This window comes from Corapipo altera, unplaced genomic scaffold (genome assembly GCF_003945725.1).
Source record: "Corapipo altera isolate COAL_440 unplaced genomic scaffold, ASM394572v1 22b, whole genome shotgun sequence".
Taxonomy (NCBI): Eukaryota; Metazoa; Chordata; class Aves; order Passeriformes; family Pipridae; genus Corapipo; species Corapipo altera.
In genome coordinates this window covers 20,339,641-20,359,163 of record NW_020884876.1, presented here as the reverse complement: position 1 = coordinate 20,359,163, position 19,523 = coordinate 20,339,641, and the positions used below count along the sequence as shown (strand labels likewise).

Sequence of the window (19,523 nt, the reverse complement as noted above, 5' to 3'; positions counted from 1 at the left end):
ATAAGCATAGCAAGAGGTAATGATTTTGTTGAAGATGGCAGTCAGCTGAAAGTTGCCATGAGTCCACTACTTGTGTAAGGACAGAGCTGCCTAAATTAAACAAATAAACTGAATTCTGAATTTATGCCAAGATGTTCTTGCCATTTTACATAATAAAGATCAAACAGACAAGAACAATATTGTATTCTTAAAAGGCAAGGAAAATCAAATTTGCAGAGCACCGGAGATGGATCACGATGTTCTATGGTCAGTAAATAATCAAATTAAGTTATGAGCTGAAAACGCTACTGAAACAGCAGAAAATACAGAAGGTTTCATTTCAAAACACAAAGGAATGCTTTCAAAAGAGTAAAGTGCTTACTTTTTGGGTGACCAAAGGAAAATAAAGGACTATAGAAGGGAAACATGCCATTCAAAAATCTGTATCCTACAGAACAGGCAACTATTTAAAAATACGTTCTGATGACAACATCTCAAAATATATGCTTGAAAACACTATAGTGTCAGTCCTCTTATCTCAATGCAGTGTGCAGTGCATTACTGCACTGTATAAAGCCTCTATTCAAAGAATAGATACCTAACAAAAAAGAACAGTATCTATGAATAACAGTCTCCTGGAGATATCTTTGAGAATTTTTTTTTGTTTGTAAATTATTTGAAATGGTCCTTACGTATTGAGACATTTATATAAAGCCAGTCCCCTTCCCTGTGTCCTCCAAAAAAACTCAAATCACTGCTTGTACTCATTGCAGAGTAAAATTCCAGGCTTGTCTTTCCGCAATACCTGAAAAATTATGCTGCTCTCTCTGGAATATAACACTTTGCTCTTCTGCCAACATGGAAGCCATCAACCAGCAGTCAGTTTTGCAGCTTCCCTTGGCTCACTCACTGACTCTAGACTGGTATCTCGCCATCTTAAGTTTGCTCTTCAGAGATGCTTCATCTGAGAAGTTCTACACACATTTCACTGCTGCAGTCAACCAGCTGCAATTTATGGATAGAAAAGACGTACTCCTTCGTGAAGAAATAAGGTGTTTTTAATGTTTTACTCATTCTTGCCTTGAACGCTAGCTGAAGACGGAACATCCATCTCTACTTGGCAGCACCAGTTTTCTTCACACCAGCCTTGCCTCAGTTTTTAATCAGGATGGCAATACAGAAATGTGGAGACAAAAGAAAAATAGTAGTATGTAGAAATGGAAACTGTACAACATCGCAAAAGGAAAACAGAGCTGAACTGTGCACCATCCAAGAGCACTGAAGTAAACAGTACATCGTTTTTATTGAAGACCTGGTAGGAAATCGCCATAAATTTACCATGACGGGTGACATTGCTAGTTCAGTGCCTCCTTTTAAGGGGAGATCGATTCAAGCAACTTCAGATCCACTTCCTTGACCTCAACAGCAAGTACAGGTCAAAAACAATTCTCAAGGAAAGATGACAGATACAATACGTGACAGCTGCAGAAAGGTAAATTACCCCAAACAAATCTTTGATGCAATTACTGATGGCTAAAAGGAAAACACAGACTACCTTATCCATGCAGATACATGGAGAATTATTAGTTCAGATAAGGATTAGTACAGGTATTGTAGGAACAATAAAGAACCTGAATGGAAGACAAATCACATTATCCTTGAAAAGCAAACCACTGAGCTCAGAGTATGGGGGCAGACTACTCTGTGGTTTGAATTATTTATTCCTAGTAACTTCAATTTAGTGCAAATACCTTCAGTTCATGCACTTGTCTGGCAGGGCTGATCACTACATTAGCCACAGCAATGTCAAGGCTGCCATTAGACTGAATTACAACAGCAAGGTAAAAAAAAAATCATGAATCCAATCAAATCCATAAAGTTGTGATGTGACAAAGGAGAGACAAGTAATCCAGAACCACTAACATCCACACCGTCTGCCCCCACAGGAAGAACTGAACCAGCGCAGACAAGGTTATGGCATTCTGCTTCAGGGATATATAACTATAACGTTAATTTTTCTTCAAATGTGCAGCAGGCCAGGAAGCCTTTCATATATCATAATTCTTTACCAGTCTCCACATCTTTTGCATATTTATACTGAAGAGCCATCTCCTTTCTCCTTTCTGGAAAAAAAGATTTTTACTCTTGTCTGGCAGTGTAAAAGAATCCTCAAGGTCACATTTGATGATCCCTTAGGTCACCAAAGTAGTAACAATATGATTTTAAATGGAAGAAAAATCAATTCCCTCTGCATTTACTTACACCCCTTACCTTCAGTCTTTCAAGTTTAATTTAGCTCTTTTCCTTTTCATCTGAACTTTTCAAATTTTACTTATATTTTTTCACTCCTGCGAAGCTTAGGTGATAAAATGCCTATTCCGAGTCCCAAAAATAGTATGCTTACATCACTCTAAAGTATGCTTAAATTTAAGCATGCATGTGAGCAGCCCTACTGACCTTGATATTCTCATGTCTAATGCATTTTGTTGAACTGCGGCTACAAAGAAGGGCTATCACATTTCTTAACCACAAAACAAGTGCCTTGTTCTTCAGCCCAATCCTGTGCTGTGCTGCCATGCTCCACTGCAAACACATACTTATTTCAATAAATGTCATATCATCATTGCTCTCAAGGAAGACAATACTACCTGCCTATAATATCTCTAGACCCCTTCTTGCATTACTCGTTAAGCCTTTTTCAGAATGCGAAAATCAACTCTACTTCATTAATCTGTTCTTCAACTCCTGTCATTTTGCCTTTTCAGCAAGGTAGACTGGGTAGCACAAATCCCAAGTAAGGGACACCTCTGCAGCCACATAATCAATTGCTCTACTTGGTACCACTACCACAGCCAACCTTCCTTCCTCAAACGGTTTACACATGCATTTTATAATAGGGAGGCACCACAATAATAACAATAATAGTTATCAGTCTATCTAAAGCACTCGGCACTCTGTAGGAATAATAAGCAACTGTGAGTACTGAATTGTGAAAATCTGGACTCTTTCTGCACTTGCATTGAGTACCAAATCCTCTTCACTTCAGACCAGCTAGGACAAGCACTTCTTTCAACTTCCACCTGATACAGACTTGATTCTTTCAGGCAGTTTCACTTCAAATCTTTATAACCTCTCCTTGTTTGCCAAGCAGAGGTACACTTCAACCCTTTGGAGATGACCAGAGGTGGAGGAAAATAGGGGGGAAAATAAGGATTTGTTTCAGACATGACTTTCTCAAAGTATATGGGTACTTAGAAACATGGAAGGAAGCTGTTCTAGAGAATATGACAGGCAGAAAAAAGAAACAAAACAGGACAGAGGCAGAGCTGGTACAGGACAAGAGACAGAAGAGTTACAGACCGAGATTATTCTAATATGAAGAAAAACATCAAGAATCCTTCAGGAGAATTAAGGTGTTTAAGTTTGGGGTGTAGCAAACCTCACTGAATACCGTCAGCATATACACAAACAGAATAAAACATTAAAAATAGGGACTTGGCATCCAAATCCATTCCAAACACTTAAGACACCCTGGACTGCAGTCATAAAACACTGGCCACTGATATACTGCATTGCTACAGATAAAGTTCTTCAAACTACCTTCACCACTAGTAAGGCCATGCTCAAGGCAGTCTTTCCCTCACAAGACTGTACCTGAGAAACAGGGCTTGTAAACCCTGTTCATCTGACAGCTGTGATACACACCAGCATATATTCATATGGCAATAACAAGATCACAAGGCAAATATATTCAGGACCTGGCGACATTCCTCAAAGTCTTCACCCCTATAAACAATAGGAAGACTCATTGCACCTCCATATGTGCTTAGCAAACACCTGCAAAGACTGAAGGAATAAGAGCAAGAGCAGTACTGCAACCTGCAGCATAGAGCTGTGCTTAAGCAATATACAAACACCAGCAAATTCATACTGATGTCGTTCCTCAACTTGTTAAAAAAGATTTGGCTGCTTCAATAACATAGAATAGCATTAAACATAGTGTGGCAGGATCAAATGAATTAGGAATAATAAATCAGGCATTAACAGAATGAAAAGCAAAGTGACTGAAAAAACCTAATCCTCTAAAAAGAATGTATGTTTGGCCACACATTGAAACACCTCCCCTTATTTCTGCCACAGGCAATGCTAATCCATAAAACTACTGTAAAAGTCTGGGTTAGCTCAATGACCTAGAAGAGTTTAGCCAGAGGGCTGTAACAAGAGGGGCTGACAAAGGTGCCTCTGATACTTCTGAACTCTCGTGTATTTACGTAAGTGTTTATTCTAGATCTGGAGAGGGTTTTCAAAGAAATCATAATCCTGACTTAGTGCACTTTTGTGCATACACTGTAGCAGTCCTGGAGTGCATCATACAGATGTCTTTCAGGAAATTTTCAAAATTATGCACTCCAGACCCTTACTTAGTAACTGTGTGTGTGTGCTGAGTCCACAGGACCCTGCATTAAAAGAAAACCCAAACAAACAAAAACCAAAACAACTTATATTTAGAGTTGTTGACAGGAGAATCAGCAAGACTTCTAAGATTTTGCGCTTCCAAAGTAGGGAACTGAACCTGACTGTTGATAAGTCTGACAACACCCAAATTCAGTAAACTAAAACCCTAGCTTGAAGAAAAAGCAAATATGGCAGAGGAGGAAATGGAAAGAAGATAAAGGGCAAAGAAACATGAATTAGGGGAAAAGTACAGAAAAACTGATTTCAGACACATTAATGTGAGAAAAATTGACATCTCTACACAATTAAAGAGCTGTCATTTTAAATTTTCAAGCAAAGCAGGAACAAACACAGAACTTTTCAGTATTTTATATAATCTCACCCTGTAATAGAGAATGAAAATACAGAAATAAGCACTTTACTAAGAGAGGAGGTTGAACCTAAATTTCACCAGTATACAGAGGAGAGGGATGCTATTGCCTGTTCAAGGCCAGTTCTTCTGACATGTCCAAGAAGGCCAACAGCAAAGTATGCCAAGAGACTGTTTCAAAGCTGTCTTCTAGTACTAATAAACATAACCTTTATCACAAGCTCTCCCACTGCGTAGTTCCACCCAGCACATCAGGGTGAGAAGTCTGACAGTATTTAGCTGCCTTCCCCTGCCTATCCTCATATAGTTCAACAAACTTCACGGAGCAAGGATTTGAGAAGAATGTGATGCTTCTAAATGCTGAAATCTGCATTTGGCAATGAAATGCCTGAGTCTACACAGAGTGTGAAACAGTAATTTCATGTTAAGCGCTTCCTTAATTTCAAATGAATATGTCTCTGACAACAGGAATTTTTTTAAAAATCACCCTTGCTAACTGCTTTATTGTTCAAAGCATTTCACTAACAATGACTTAACTCTATACACCCTATTTACATTGAATGACTGTGGATTTAGAATAGGTCTTTAACAACTCATGGCCAAGCTGAAACATTCCAGTATCATTTGCTTTCCAAACTTTTGTAAATACTACTTGGACTGAAAACTTGTTGGTGTGCATTTGCATAACTTTCTCAATTTCCACCATTTTAATATATGGTAGCATATTCTGATGCATAACTGGTACCCTCAGGAAGTCAACTGAAAAAAATACTTCCTGCAGCAAAGAAGTGTCCAACTTTCAGTTGTAACCTGATAGTAAGTTCTTTGGCAGTTTTGGAAATGAAAATTTTCAGAAACTTACAGTTCATCCAAAATGAGGTGGACTTCCACAGGGGAAGCTAAAGGCAAATCACTGAATCCAGTGCAAACATCTGCCAAATTTGAAGTTCCTGCACCAACCATACATATATTGAAACAATTCAACAGAAATACTTGGTTTCAGACATTAAGAAAGCTACTTGTTCTTACTTTGTTGTTACTAAATCTTTCCTACTTTTTTTTTAACTGCAAGAATAATCAAACACTACATCAGGCTGCCAAGAGAGGTTGTGGATTCTCCATCCTTGGAGCTTTTCAAAACCTGACTGGACATGACCCTGGGCAATCTGCACTAGTCAACCCTGCTTGGAGCAGGTGGGTTGGAGTAGACTGTCTCCAGAGGTCCTTTCCAATCTAAAAGTTTCTGCGACTCTGTGACACTAAACCAGATTTTAGATTTCAGGTCTTCAAACTGTGAAGTATGAAAAAGACAAATCCATTAACTTTGATGGTAGGCTTAAACGAAATACTAATAAATGAATCTCAGACATTTCTGGCTCTCAGGCAGTTTCGTTTCACTGTTAAACCCAAGGGCAAGTGACAACTAAGAAGGAAGAAATAAAATCGAGCAGAATTGTTGAACTAAATCATTTCAATGCTTCTATTTAAGTAAACTTTTGTGAATAGACCCATAGTAAATTTTGATTTAAACAGCACAAGCTGACAACACTTCCTTGCTTTAGCTACCAAGTATGGGAAATCAGCATAAGCATTTATGGGGTCAACAATCAGAAAACACAACAAGAACATTACAGCAACAAGACAGAGACTCAAAACGAGAAGACATTTTTCAGAAGCCTTTAAAAAAATGTATCTGTAGATCACACAGCATGCTGATATGAATATGATGCAGCAACCTCATGCCAAATAATGTCTTTGAAATGCCCATGATGTTCTCAGAAGGACCATGCTGGACAAGAGTCAGGTCACCTAAGTCTGATTAAAAAATGACTAAAATTGTCCTGTAGTAAGCATTCAAATTTACTGTTTTGTGCACTTGGCCTGCAGTAAGACTAAAATATCCACACAAAAGGGAAACAAACAGCCTATCCTGTACAAATCTTCGTAGACTTAACGCTTTTTAGTATCTTTGAAGCAAGTTTCACAGACTTAACACATGGTATATAGAACACTGTTAACACAGAGAAAAGGAGTGACCTCCTGGCTAAGTGTGCCACTCCACAGAAAGAAGCACAAGATAGAGTGGCACAAAGGAAAAACATAAGTGGTAGCACCACCTTGAGCCCTGAGAGCTGGACCTGGAAAAAACCCCTCACTTTCAGCACTCTTGATGGTACCTGAGGTATTCAGAGAACAATTTTCTTCTCAGATTAGGACTGGGTTTGGCACACTGGTAACTGTATTAATAGATCCCACCTCCTCTGCAAATAGACTGGTCTCTGTTCTCTTCCTGGGATTCCTCTGTGCTTTCTGCATCACAGTATATACCCATCATGAATGGCTCTATAGAGCCAACTAATCCTAAAAAACAGAACAGACGTGGAAATGTCACAATAATAGACAGGAAACTATGTGCTTCCTAGCAATATCCCTTAGAGAAAGGGAGTGGAAGGACATTTTAGAAGCATACTTGTGAACTTTTAAATTACTATTCTGGCTGTGATACCAAAATCAAAATATTATTAGCTAAAGTACTAGCTTTGAAGCCTCTGGAAAATGTTAGAGACTTATTGGGGTAAGAAGAATGCCAGGAAATAAAATTTCTGGTAAGTAGTCACACAGCATGACATTTTCCTTACCCATTAAATGCAATACTTGATATCCTCAGCTTTATTTATATTAGAGGACTAAATGCTTTCTTTAGAGTAGACAGTGTTACCACACTTAGCATAAAATTTTGCTTTTAACATTATAGAGGTTTTTGCTTAGTTAAGTATTAACAACTATCACTGCTGCAATGCCAAATAAAATCTAGGTACATTTTAAAAATTATCACCAGACTGTAAAGCATAATGCAATAAAAATGACTGAAGTTCACAGTAGTCAAAATGTGTAAGTGCTAAATGCTAAATGTGTATACCAAAAATGATAGCTGCTCTTCATGCACACTGACAAATTACTATTGCATTCTATACTTATGTCATCTTTGAGGAGCTGACTACTTTATAATGGCATAGACTGTGTCTTTAATTACAGCTAAAACTCTCAAGAAAAACTCATGAATTATTGCAGAACTGAACTATTCAAATTTTTTTAGAGTAATATGTTTCTTCCAAGGAGACATATGGCTTGAGTAAACAGTATCATTATTCACATTGAGGAGTCATTCTTTTGAGAGCTCAAATCACAGAAATTCAGATAATATTTCATGTCTAACTTCTGCAGAGGTTTTTCCAGGACAGATAATGTAAAATGGAAAATCCAAAATTCATGTTTTAAAAATATTTCCAAAAAACTACATGTAAAATGTGAAAAGGTAAGTTGCACAATTTTGAGCCAGAGGAGGTACATCTATTTTTACACTATCCCCAATTCTGATAAGTTTTAACATGAAGATAGCCATTTGCAAATTTAGGCTGTTTTACAGTGAGAAAGAAGAGATGAGTACTTCTCTTCACATAAATATGATTTTGGAAAAAAATTACAAATATATTGCAGAACAATTACATGCTGGATAGAAGCAGAATGACTGATATATTCACACTATGAACCCAAGGGGCTTTCTGGAACGGGCACTGTTAAATAAGTGAGGCTAAGCTCCAGATGGCCGTATTTCAAATTAGCCTGACAGCACTGTATATATAGTGCAGCAGATGTCAATCACTACAGCAGAGGTTCATTTTGGGAGCTGAAGTTAACCCTGCTTTTAACAAACTTGAGTCTCAATGTGACCAATAGGAGACTTCGCCCACCTACTTTTCAAGCTGGACTGTGTGCAGGAGTCAAGGTTTGGGCAGCAGGAGGTAGTGCTGGAGTAGCCTCTCTGAGAAAGGACCAGGGCTTGTCCTGTGCTGGACACAGTCACTTAGAGTTGGCTCTGATAGACCCAGTGCTGACCAAAGCTGAACCCGTCAGCACTGTGTTGGTGGTGCCTCTGCAGTGATATATTTAAGAAAGGGTAAAAAACACTTCACAGCAGCTGTGAGAGGGGAGTGAGTGTGAAAGAAACTGCCCTTGAACACACCCAGGTCAGAGAAGGAAGAGGGGGAGAAGGTGCTCTAGGTGCCGGTGGTGAGGTGCCCCCTGCACTCTCAGAGTAGATATCCACTCTGCAGTCCATGGAGAACCCCACACCGCAGCAAGTGGATGTGCCCTGAAGGAAGCTGTGGAGAACTCACACAAAAGGAGGTCTTCTGGCAGCTGTGCCTTGAGGGGAACCATGCTGGACCAGTTCTCGAAGAACTCCAGGCCATTGGAAGGATCCACATCAAAGAAGGTAATTACAGAATCTATATTACAGAATATCCTAAATCGGAAGGGATGCACAAGGATCATCAAAGTCCAACTTCTGGCCCTGCATAGGACACCCCAAGAATCACACCATGTGTCCAAGAGCATTGTCCAAATGCTTCCCGAACTCTGTCAGGCTTGGTGCTGTGACCACTTCCCTTGGGAGCCTGTTCTGGTGCTCTACCACCCTCTGGGTGAAGAACTTTTTCCTAATATCTAATCTAGTTCCTAATAATCTAATCTAAATTCCCAAAGGACTGTGGGGGGAACAGTTCTGGGTAGGACTGGGTGGGGGGAACCCACTCTAGAGCAGCAACCAAATTACTAAAATGATGATTAACAGGTTTTAGTCAATCTTTCAGATGTCCAGAAAACCCTGAAACAGACAAAGAATGCCAACCCACAGTTCACATGTAAAGTAAACTGAGGGTACTCGACTAATTTAAGAATTTTTCTTAAAAAGGAGAATGCCCAGTTCTTTTATAGCCTCCTTTTAACTTCAGGATTAATAAACATCTCCAGAGTTCACTATCTACTACAACTACATGACTAAAAAAGTATGAGACTTGTTCTACAAACAACTGGCACCACCAAAAAAAAAATATCTACACATTTGTTAGCACTGTGTAGTTTTTCCTCAGGTGCCTGTATTTGCATCTGTTCATTCCCAAAAAGACTCTTGGTTCACCATCCTGACAAATATCACAGAAAATATTAATTCTGTACTGATGAATATCACTATTCAAGGCAATACAGTTTTTTTGGATTGGTCAGAAGATCACCAGCTTTCCATGCTCACTGCCTCCTTTCTGTATTTTCAGGAGCATAGAGAACAGAGCTTCTTTCTAACAGAAACAAAGAAGAAAGTTATTGGCTTTGTTTAAAATGGTATTTTTATGAAATTTCAAGATAACAGCACTGTCTAATTATTCTAATTAAGTCCACTGCTACTTCGCTGTAAATAATATGCTCATCACAACATGTACTTTACAAATCTTAGACAAGCCCTGTATTGTTGTCTTCCAGCTTGTCAGGTCTGCCTGCCTTTTCCATGTGTCAGCAAGTAAAATGGTCTGTGGAAGGCAAGAGAGATACCTAATTTTTAGAGGAGGCACATCAGCCAGAAACAAGGTGTACAAAGAGAATAAGGAGAAGGGATACAGGGAATAGCCACAATAAAGGTACTGCAGGGAACTGAGGAAGGTGCAGGGGGAGAAACCCGGTGACATGAACTTTGCTGTCAGTTTGCTCCTTGCACAGAGCCAACCACCCGCGTCTTCCAGTGTCTGGACTTTGCTATGACGACCAATGCTGGCAAGTTTAATTACTAAGGGTGTAACTTTTTAGTAACTACTGAGAAGCAAAGCTTTGTAGAAACTTGCTTCAAATACCTGTATAAATGATAATTGACCTGAGGTTTTAATAAGGGAAGTAAGTTGGTTTGCAGAGACGGACCATTACATTTGTGGGTCAATTAAATACCAATGCTACTTTATTTCTACTTCTAAAGACTTCACCCAGACTTAACACAGGCATCACTGTCCTTTGTTCTGTAAAGCCTAGAGTACCCCTCCCAGGACCTAAGGTGTCCTAACTCTCACAGACACAGTTACATAAATTGCTATTTCCAAAGAAATAAGCTTGGGGATTTGAAAATAATTTCCTCATGAAGTACTAAGAGGAGACAATTAAAAACAGCTTCCTCATTGACACACTCCTCTTCAGTCAGCAATATACATGCATAAAAGTATGGGAAAACTGAAGAGGAAAGAATTAACTCACAGGTTCTCTTCTATGTCCTCAAAAAGAATGGAAAAGTGCTTCTTTTATTTACTGGATAAATGTGAGGGGGTAGATTTGCATTTATTTTATAAAACAGTTCTTGTTCACTGAATTAGCTTGTGTTTCTCACTTCTAATCTAGGCTGTAACTCTGCAACTTGCTTCATGTGATCAGCCCTCAAAAGATCAAACTTAGCTGACCTAATGACAGAATTTCTGCTGCCACAATTCATTTCCCAAGTTGCTTAAGAGGACTAATACATGAATCATGTATGGTCTAATAAGTGCTTAAAATTATGGAAACACTTATCATCCAAAGCAGTAGGATCTGTGGAGTCTGGAACAAAGCAGCAGAGAAATAAGCTTATTATCCATAAAGATGGAAGCCTAATCTTAAAACATTTCAGACTAATAAAGTATCAGGACAAAGCCTGCTTTGGTTGTAAAAAGGAAATTATTAGACTACAAGAATTGCAACACAGGATAAAAACTCCTTTGTCCAAGTTTTGGGCCTGTAAGCTATTGCAAGGAAAAGTAAAATGCCACCAATGTCTATCTATTGTATCTACAACATACCTGTAACAAGTCTCAGCTACTCTGTCTCTAAATTAGCATTAAAAACTATTATTCTACACTGAACAAAAGTGTAGCTGTCTTTGTGGGACAGGAATAGAAAAAGTATTGTGGAAAACAAAGATTTCTGAGACATAATAACTATGAGAGACAGTAGCATAGCATAGAGACATAGACATTCATATTTTATGGTCTACTGTGTTTTAATTCTAGTAAGAGTTGCAACATAACAGAGTATAACTTTTCAATGCATTTCCAAAACAAAAGAGTTTTGCTTAACTTACATTATAGCTTGTCAGATGTGTGAAAATTTTCCATTAAAAATGTGGTACCAATTCAAAATTTTGTGCCTTTGTGCAAGGCTGACAATAGCTTAACTATTATGTTAAAATTAGAAACTGTTCAATGCTACCAATCAAGTAAAGCACTTAATCATACAGTTCTTTTAAGCATAAGAACAGTTGCATTGCACTACAGGGGGAAGTTATAAAACATATGATTAAATGTAACTAAATTAGGTAAAAATCACAAAAACAACTCCATAATTTTGAAAAATCTCTAAAGCATACCAGAAATAAACAGGTTTGTGAGACATGGAAACCTGAGTCTTTTTTGCCTAAGTTTGCATTTCATGTATGAAAGACGTAAAGATAAAGGAAGACCAGAGCTGATGCACTTTCAGAGATGACTTCTTACCTCTCAATGAGGTCATGCTCTTTAAAATCGCCTCCAAAATTATTACACAGAAGTTTAGCATAAAGCTTGACACAAAGTTAATTTTTGCTGTATTATAAATTAAACTTTAAACCTTCATGACAGTCAGATAAAAAGCTATGTACAAATGACAAACTCAACCTCATTTCAGAGATTTCTATTTTCCTATAGCCCGGAAAGAATCTTCATTGTATATCCACTTACAATAGCCCTCATACACAGTAAAAATCCTATTCCTTCCCTACCCTTGGAAAAACAGTACAAAATAAAAAAAAAAAGACAAAAAAGCAGCAATTAGCCTCATCAGGTAGGCTTTGGATGAACAGTAAGTATGAGAAGAAAGAGTCCACCACCTAGAAAAAACAACTCCAGTCATAAAATCAGAAGACCAAAAAAAAAAAAAAAACCAAACCAAAAAACAATTGAACTTTAAGAAGAAAAAGCAACAGTGTTCATTTCTACAAAAGGTACAAAAGGGGACCAAAGATACAGACAGTTAGTAAAAAAGGCTACTGTTCTGTGTCCACATTGTGTTGCTTGCAGTAAGGAGAAATCAGCATAGGAAGACTTCCAAGGCTTGTGGTGTGCACCTGAATTATCAGACGTTCCTGCCAATGCCACCGTGAAGAACCACATGCCCAAAGTAGAAGACTGCATTGCAACGACTGCAGAAGGCTGTGGGAGAAAGCTAAAGAGGAAAGAGATCCCATGTTAATCCCAGGACTAAAAGCATTTCACGTTAGGTCCCTTTTCTACAGAGCACCAAGACAAATATCTCGCAGCCAAGAAGTATGTTTGGACAGACACACAAAAGAAGCTGACTCACATCAGCACATGCGGTTTGAAGGGCAAGTCCTGCCTTTTCATACCTGAACACAACACATTCATGAATAGCCATCAAGGATAATGCTCAAAGTTATGAAAGCTCAAACACCACATTAAAGACATTTCTCTCTCTAGCTCAGAAATTTAATTTTTAAAGAGAAAAAAGCCACCTGTGTTTCTTTGTACATAAAGACAATAAAAATAGAAAAATAATGGATCTGCCTGGTCATTAACTGTGATGGGAAATGCTGCTTGTACCTGACTTATTCTTTTACAACCACAAATTGTATTTCTCCTAAAAAAACTGCTTACAGAAAAAAAGACTTTAAACAAGTAACTTGCTTAATTTTATAAAATCTGGAACAAGGCTTTCTCTACTCAGAAGATGCAGACTACAACCACTGCCCTCATGTCACCCATCATACGCTCCAGAGCAGAACAGCACTCACTGAGACCTCTGCTGGAATAGTCTCCATCTTCCCTCCAGATATGGTCAGCATTATGGCCCTGCTTCAGCATGCAACAGTCAAATACCTGAATAAACCCCAGTTTAACCACAGACCTTTCTTGGATCATAACTAGGGTGACTCAGCATCTGGTAGGATTGAGCCCTAAGGACACATGCAAGAAGAAATTAGCAATTTCCATTTAAATGCTAATACTTATTCTTCCCAGTGAAAATTGAAGTATAACAAGCGATCTCTCATCACACCGAAAGAGCCTTGATTGTTATTTAATGATCACAGCAAATAGTTAGAAAGCATGAAATGAAGCTAATAAATCTTCTGTTGAGCCCAACACTTTCAACAAGCAAAAGTACTCGAAGTTTTGAAAAACAGTTCTGTCTGATTTTTTTTCATCTTAAACTAAAGTTTCCATGTTCTTCCATGGATCCACATACTGGCACCACAAAAACTGAAACACCCAGCTACTTAAATAATTATTTTTAATAATTCTTTTTAGTGCTACCTATACGGTATAAAATACATTATATTCTACAAAATTCAAGTTTGTTCATCAGCACTATTCACCACAGTACCTGTCTGCCTTTCAGGGATAAATTAACAAATAAGACAAACACTATGGAAGTAGGTTTTTTTTCCTTTCTTACTCCAGCCTCCTAGGAGGATATAAATACAGTTTAGTTGGTTTGGTTTTAAAGCTGCATTCTGTTTTAAGTAAAGACAAGCCCGGGATGATTTTTGTTTGATAATTAAGTAATTTTAACCATTAATTAAACCCATTTAATATTTTTTAAATAATAGTCTATGAGACTGCTTTTTCTTTCTCCCCTGCGAAAGGGAAAGATGAAACAAACAGAAGCTCATGAGACTAAAGCCTGTGACTTTTGAAACTTAGTAGTCAAAACTTAGATTATTCATAATAGCTTCAATGAATTAGTGACCACTGAAATGCCTACTTCGTTTAGCAGAAATTTACTAGTTTATTCATAAACTTGTAACACTAAAATACCCAGAGAGAAGTGTCCATTCTCGAAGTCTCTTCATGCACCATAAAAAACACCACTTTGGCTTTAACTACGTAAAAACAATACTGCCATTACCTACCCTGAGAACTGTCTCATTTTTGTTGCTAATATAAACATACACATGCATATGTGCGTACACATGAGAATTACAACACTCCCACACACGACAGTCCCCGTACACAACAGCATAAACTTTCTCCAGAGTTAAAAAGTATATGAAAAATACCACAAAAGCAATGCAATTCTATTTCAATTTTTTGTGCAGTATACTCTAAATAGAGATATATGCACCAAGGCACCATGTTCAGACTCCATACAGTGCCAGAGTCAACTGTAGAGGAGCATCTGGAACATTTCTAGAAAGAAAATGGAGTCTCTGACAGGCTCAAACTATACTTTGCAATGTGTGCAACAAAGAAGAGGTTACAGGTATTTGCCTTATGTTACCTCCCTCCCCTTCCTTTCTCTCTTCCATCGATTGCCCCTTCAACAGAACAAGCTGGGTGGATAGCCTCAAGTGTCTGGACACTGGGCTCATGTCATGGCACAAAAGATGCACATCAGATCTGTGCTGCTTGGCCTGTGTGATAGAGTAAGTTACGTGATACTAAAGATAAGCTTCTTTTATCTCCTTATTCATCTCTGAAAAATTTTGTACAGCACAACAAAGAACCAACCCATGGCCACATGAAATGTAAACTGCATCTGATCTGCTGAATCAGATCATCTCATCACATAAGTCAGGTCAATCACATTTCCATTACCTACTTCTACAGTTATAAAAGTTCTGAAATTAATCTTGAAAGACCTCAAGGTAGGTGGTCTAAGCTCAGCACCACATGAAAGCAAAACAAGCTGCACCCAAGAAATACTGGACCCTTTCCAATACACCAGTTGTAGACAGAGCTGGTAGCAATTCTGATAGCTGCTAGGAAGCTAAAGGTTACTTAACAACTATGACTTAAACACCAGTTTCCAGTTGTAATTCTGCCAACTTCAAATCCTTCAGGCTGAAATTCTTCTTGCTTATCTCGATATAGATTTTTGAAATTATACTAAAAGAACTGCACCACATCTATAAGACAGTGAGTGTGTGTTATGTATTTGAACAAAATATAGGACTCCTCTACTCTCTTTGAGAAGAAACATTAATACCTAGGCATTTCAGAGGAGAGACTTGAATGACCCAAGAGTTCTGTCACATTTCAAACTTAGAAGAAATGCGTAGTATGGCCAACCTGATAAATCCAAATCCATCTGTCTAAACTGTGGGTTGTTGAGGACTGCAACTTGGATTAGACAGATTTAGGGAAAAGAGAGTAGACACCTAAGCAAATAAGGGACAGGACTAAAGGAGAATTCTGGAGTAAGTCTAAAAAAGATGATGCTACAGGGCTCTGTTTATATTAAAAAACATTCCTCTTCACTATCTGGTTGCTATGACCATACTGCTTTCAGAGGAACTCTGACTCCCTCTCTGCATTCAGTATATGAATAAGGACAGCACAACAAACTAAATCTTATCTGCAGGACACCTGCTTTATTTAAAAATAGGAAAGCATATAGGAACTGCTGGAAGGAGCAAACGCAGCAGTGAAGTCCAGTGCACATCACTGAGCAGTTTATGATGGAGCCTCTTAGGGTGAAATGGGACATCTGAGACAAACACACATACTGTGCTTCAAGCCCAGCAAAAGAGCAAGACAAAATCTGGGGCATGGAAGTTGCAAAGAGTTGCAAATAAACCCACAGAGGACTGTCACAACCTGAACTGTAAACTGTCTGATCTAAGAGAGGATTTTTAAACATATTGTTAAAAATCAATTTCCTACTACACAAGAGAAATCACAACCTTAAATCTTAGGTTAATGAAGGCACAGGGACTTGAGAACTATCACAACAGTTTTGAAGGAAATAAAAGTTACACAAACAATACGTGAACACATTTCTAAATAAAATTTGTACAAAAATTCTTTTAGACTTTTAATATCTCATAAGGAAAGAAAAAAAGCAAAAAGCAATTTTATTTCTCCTTTCTAAACATTGCTGTAAAAACACCTGATCATTGATGCTACCAAAATTTAACTCAGGTACCCAAGTTCCTTTAAATTTCAAGAGTATTAAGTCTTGGTAAAGTCTTACCATTGAACTTAAATGACATCAAGCACATGTGTAGTACAATTCAAGGGGAAACAAGGTTTCTGACCCAATCAGGTGCCCTATGCCACAGAGAACTTGAATTGCATCCTGTTCCCATTACTCGTCAAGCCAGGAGTACTGCTCTGGTGGCAAGAACAAGCCCCCTCTCAGCACAGCAAAACTGGTACAGCAGTTCTGTACAGAAAGAGTGTCCAGCACAGCCACACTGTGCAGCCTTGATTCCTCCCCAGAGCATAGTCATCCATCCTGTCGAATGAGGCAGTGGGGAACAGTAAGCAGTCTCATAAACAGAGTTTGTGTCCTAACACCTGCATAAAAATGTAAAATTAAGCTTGTCTGCCTCTCTCACTTTCTAGTCAGTATATTTTGCTTACGGAACATTAACATTCTTTCCGATTCATCTGCTCAGCTTGGCAAAAATCTTCTCAAATGTTTTGTCCATGCACTCACAGACTGCACAGATTTCAGCTGTGACTGGCTCATCGCTTTCAATATTTAAACATGTCTTCATTTTTAGAAGAAAACAAGTATGAAAGACTGCTCTAGAAGCTACAGTACAAGAGATAAAAGCAATGGGAACTTTTGTAGGTGGGAATTATCCAGCTAGCTAAATTTTTTTTTGTAACAGTTGCATGCTTGCTTACAGACTAAATGACATATTAGAATCAAAGATATTACACAAAAACTACATTAAAATAGTTACAACTGCAGCTTGGCTATCCTACTTACAAACAGAACCAAATACATGAGAAGTTACAGAATATAATATTCTCCATCCACTCACCTCTGACCACTACACCTAGCTTATTGTCACATAGAGTATACAGTGTGAAAAGACCATTTTGGTACAACAACCCAAGAAATTATCCATGGACAATGGAAGAAAATGTAGTAGAGATCAAAATAGTATTTGGTCTCAGGACTGGTAGAAATTGCCATTAATAAACCAGAAATGTACAACATAGAATATGCAAAAAAAAAATAAATCCAACAAACAAATCCTAAACTTAAAAACAAACTTAATTACCTAATCAACATTCAGAGAAGAAAAATATTCAGTAAAGTATAAGACTGGTCAGTGCTCAAGGCAAAGAAACAGAAAGAAGATGAGTGATTTGATGCACTATGGAAACAGAAGCGCTTCTTACATGTTTCTGCAACTATTTTTCCTAGGGTAGCATGAAAAATATATTTTGGATTCTTTACTTACAAGCTATGGAGATCTTATTTGTTATTCTGTCCATTTGAATAACAACAAACCTTGGGAAGAAAAGTTTCTTTTCAGTTTGATGTTGTTAAATTTCAATGTGTAGTACAGGCTAAATAAATTTGTGTGCATCAGGTACAAAAACTTTCAAAGCACCCGCAACTCTGTATAATGGCAGAGCTGAAAATCAGAAAACAAAAGACTTCATTAAGGCATTTTGTGAAAACTGAAAAAGTTAATTTGTTTCTTTGACAACTTAAGAGTTTGATTCCATTTGAAGAGGTCTTAATATTAGTAAATGGTTATAGCATTAAAAAAAAAAAGGTGAAATAGTGAAAAACCTGGCAAAGGGGATGGTATAAATCAAAACCATACTTTTCATAAAAGCACCAATCCTAAATCCCACAGTCCTTCTTACCTGACTAGCTACACAGCAGACTAGAAACTTTTAACTCCTTGCCTAAATCAAGGTTACAAAGAGGAATGAAATGTTGCCTGATCTAGGCTGAAAGCCACATTCCAAAGAAGCTACACACAAAGACACACAACTAAGTATAGACAAAAGATAAGGATGATAGCACTGAACTCTAAAATATGGAGCAGGAGAAATGAGAGAAGCTCTCATTATCCTAACACTAACCCCTATGAAATGAGCATCCAGAGCTAAAGTTACATTAGGAAGAAATCCAAGCACATAAAGACACAGAAATGCAATTCAGGCAGCACAATATACACACCAGCTCACATAAATCCTTGCACAAGTCCCTCAGTAAGAGATTAAAGAAATTATGCAGTCATGGAATCAGAACCAAAATACTTCAGCCACTTAAAAGTAGGAGTAACTTGTTTCCTTTATGATAAAATACACTGCAACTTGTGTTAAATAACCTACCACATTGAAGGAAATATTTATATTATTTAATTACCAGAGAAAACAGAAGAAGCTAAAAGGACCTAAAGGAAACTGATTGAATGGGTAATAAAATGGGTAGACTAAAGGAGTAGTGACAAATTAAAACAGTAAACACTGCATGGATAATACAAATCATCTGGAATCATATTGGAATATAATCAACAAACTAAAGAATTCAGAATTGCTTTAGAGGCTCCCATAAAACATTTAGCTCTTCAGCAATCAGAGGGGTCATAAAAAACAAACTTAGCCCGAATAAAACCTGGAGTAACAAAACACCATGAAAGCTATTAAATCATCACTACAGAAGTCAGTCGGATGTTATACCAGAGCACAGTGCTCAAATCAAGACATGTTATCCTGAAATAGTAATGCAGTGCTGGAAAGTGGAAAGAGAATCAGCGATTCCAGCAGCACCACCAAAGTGCAACTTCATTTTCAGCGAGGTGAAACTTTGTGTGTCGACAGTTTAACAAAAAAGGACTGCTCCTCTTGAAGGGAAACATAGCAGAAGTGCACACTAAGTATGGTACAGCATCTAGAACAAAGAGAGGACTGTTTCTTCCTCTTTCCTCTCAAACTGAAAAAAAGGAAATGTGAAGAACTGAAACATGACTATTTCAGAACAGGGAAAGGAAGGCATTTCACTCCTGGCTTACTAAGCAACCTGTGCACTTCTTTCAAAGAAGCAAGTGGGAACTAGGCCAAACAAGAAATGAGATTTTTTGAAAATATATATTTATAAATATACCAAGATAGTAATCATT

The 19,523-nt window shown here is 37.8% G+C and overlaps 1 protein-coding gene across 1 annotated transcript in view; it reads right to left on the bottom strand.

The window, feature by feature from the left end:
* TNKS (tankyrase) overlaps nt 1–19,523 on the bottom strand; it is a 131,602-nt gene that overhangs the window by 73,977 nt on the left and 38,102 nt on the right. Inside the window, exon 4 of the mRNA XM_027635854.1 lies at nt 7,061–7,165. Coding sequence (XP_027491655.1) covers nt 7,061–7,165 — 105 coding nt within the window. The remainder of the gene's footprint in view (nt 1–7,060; nt 7,166–19,523) is intronic.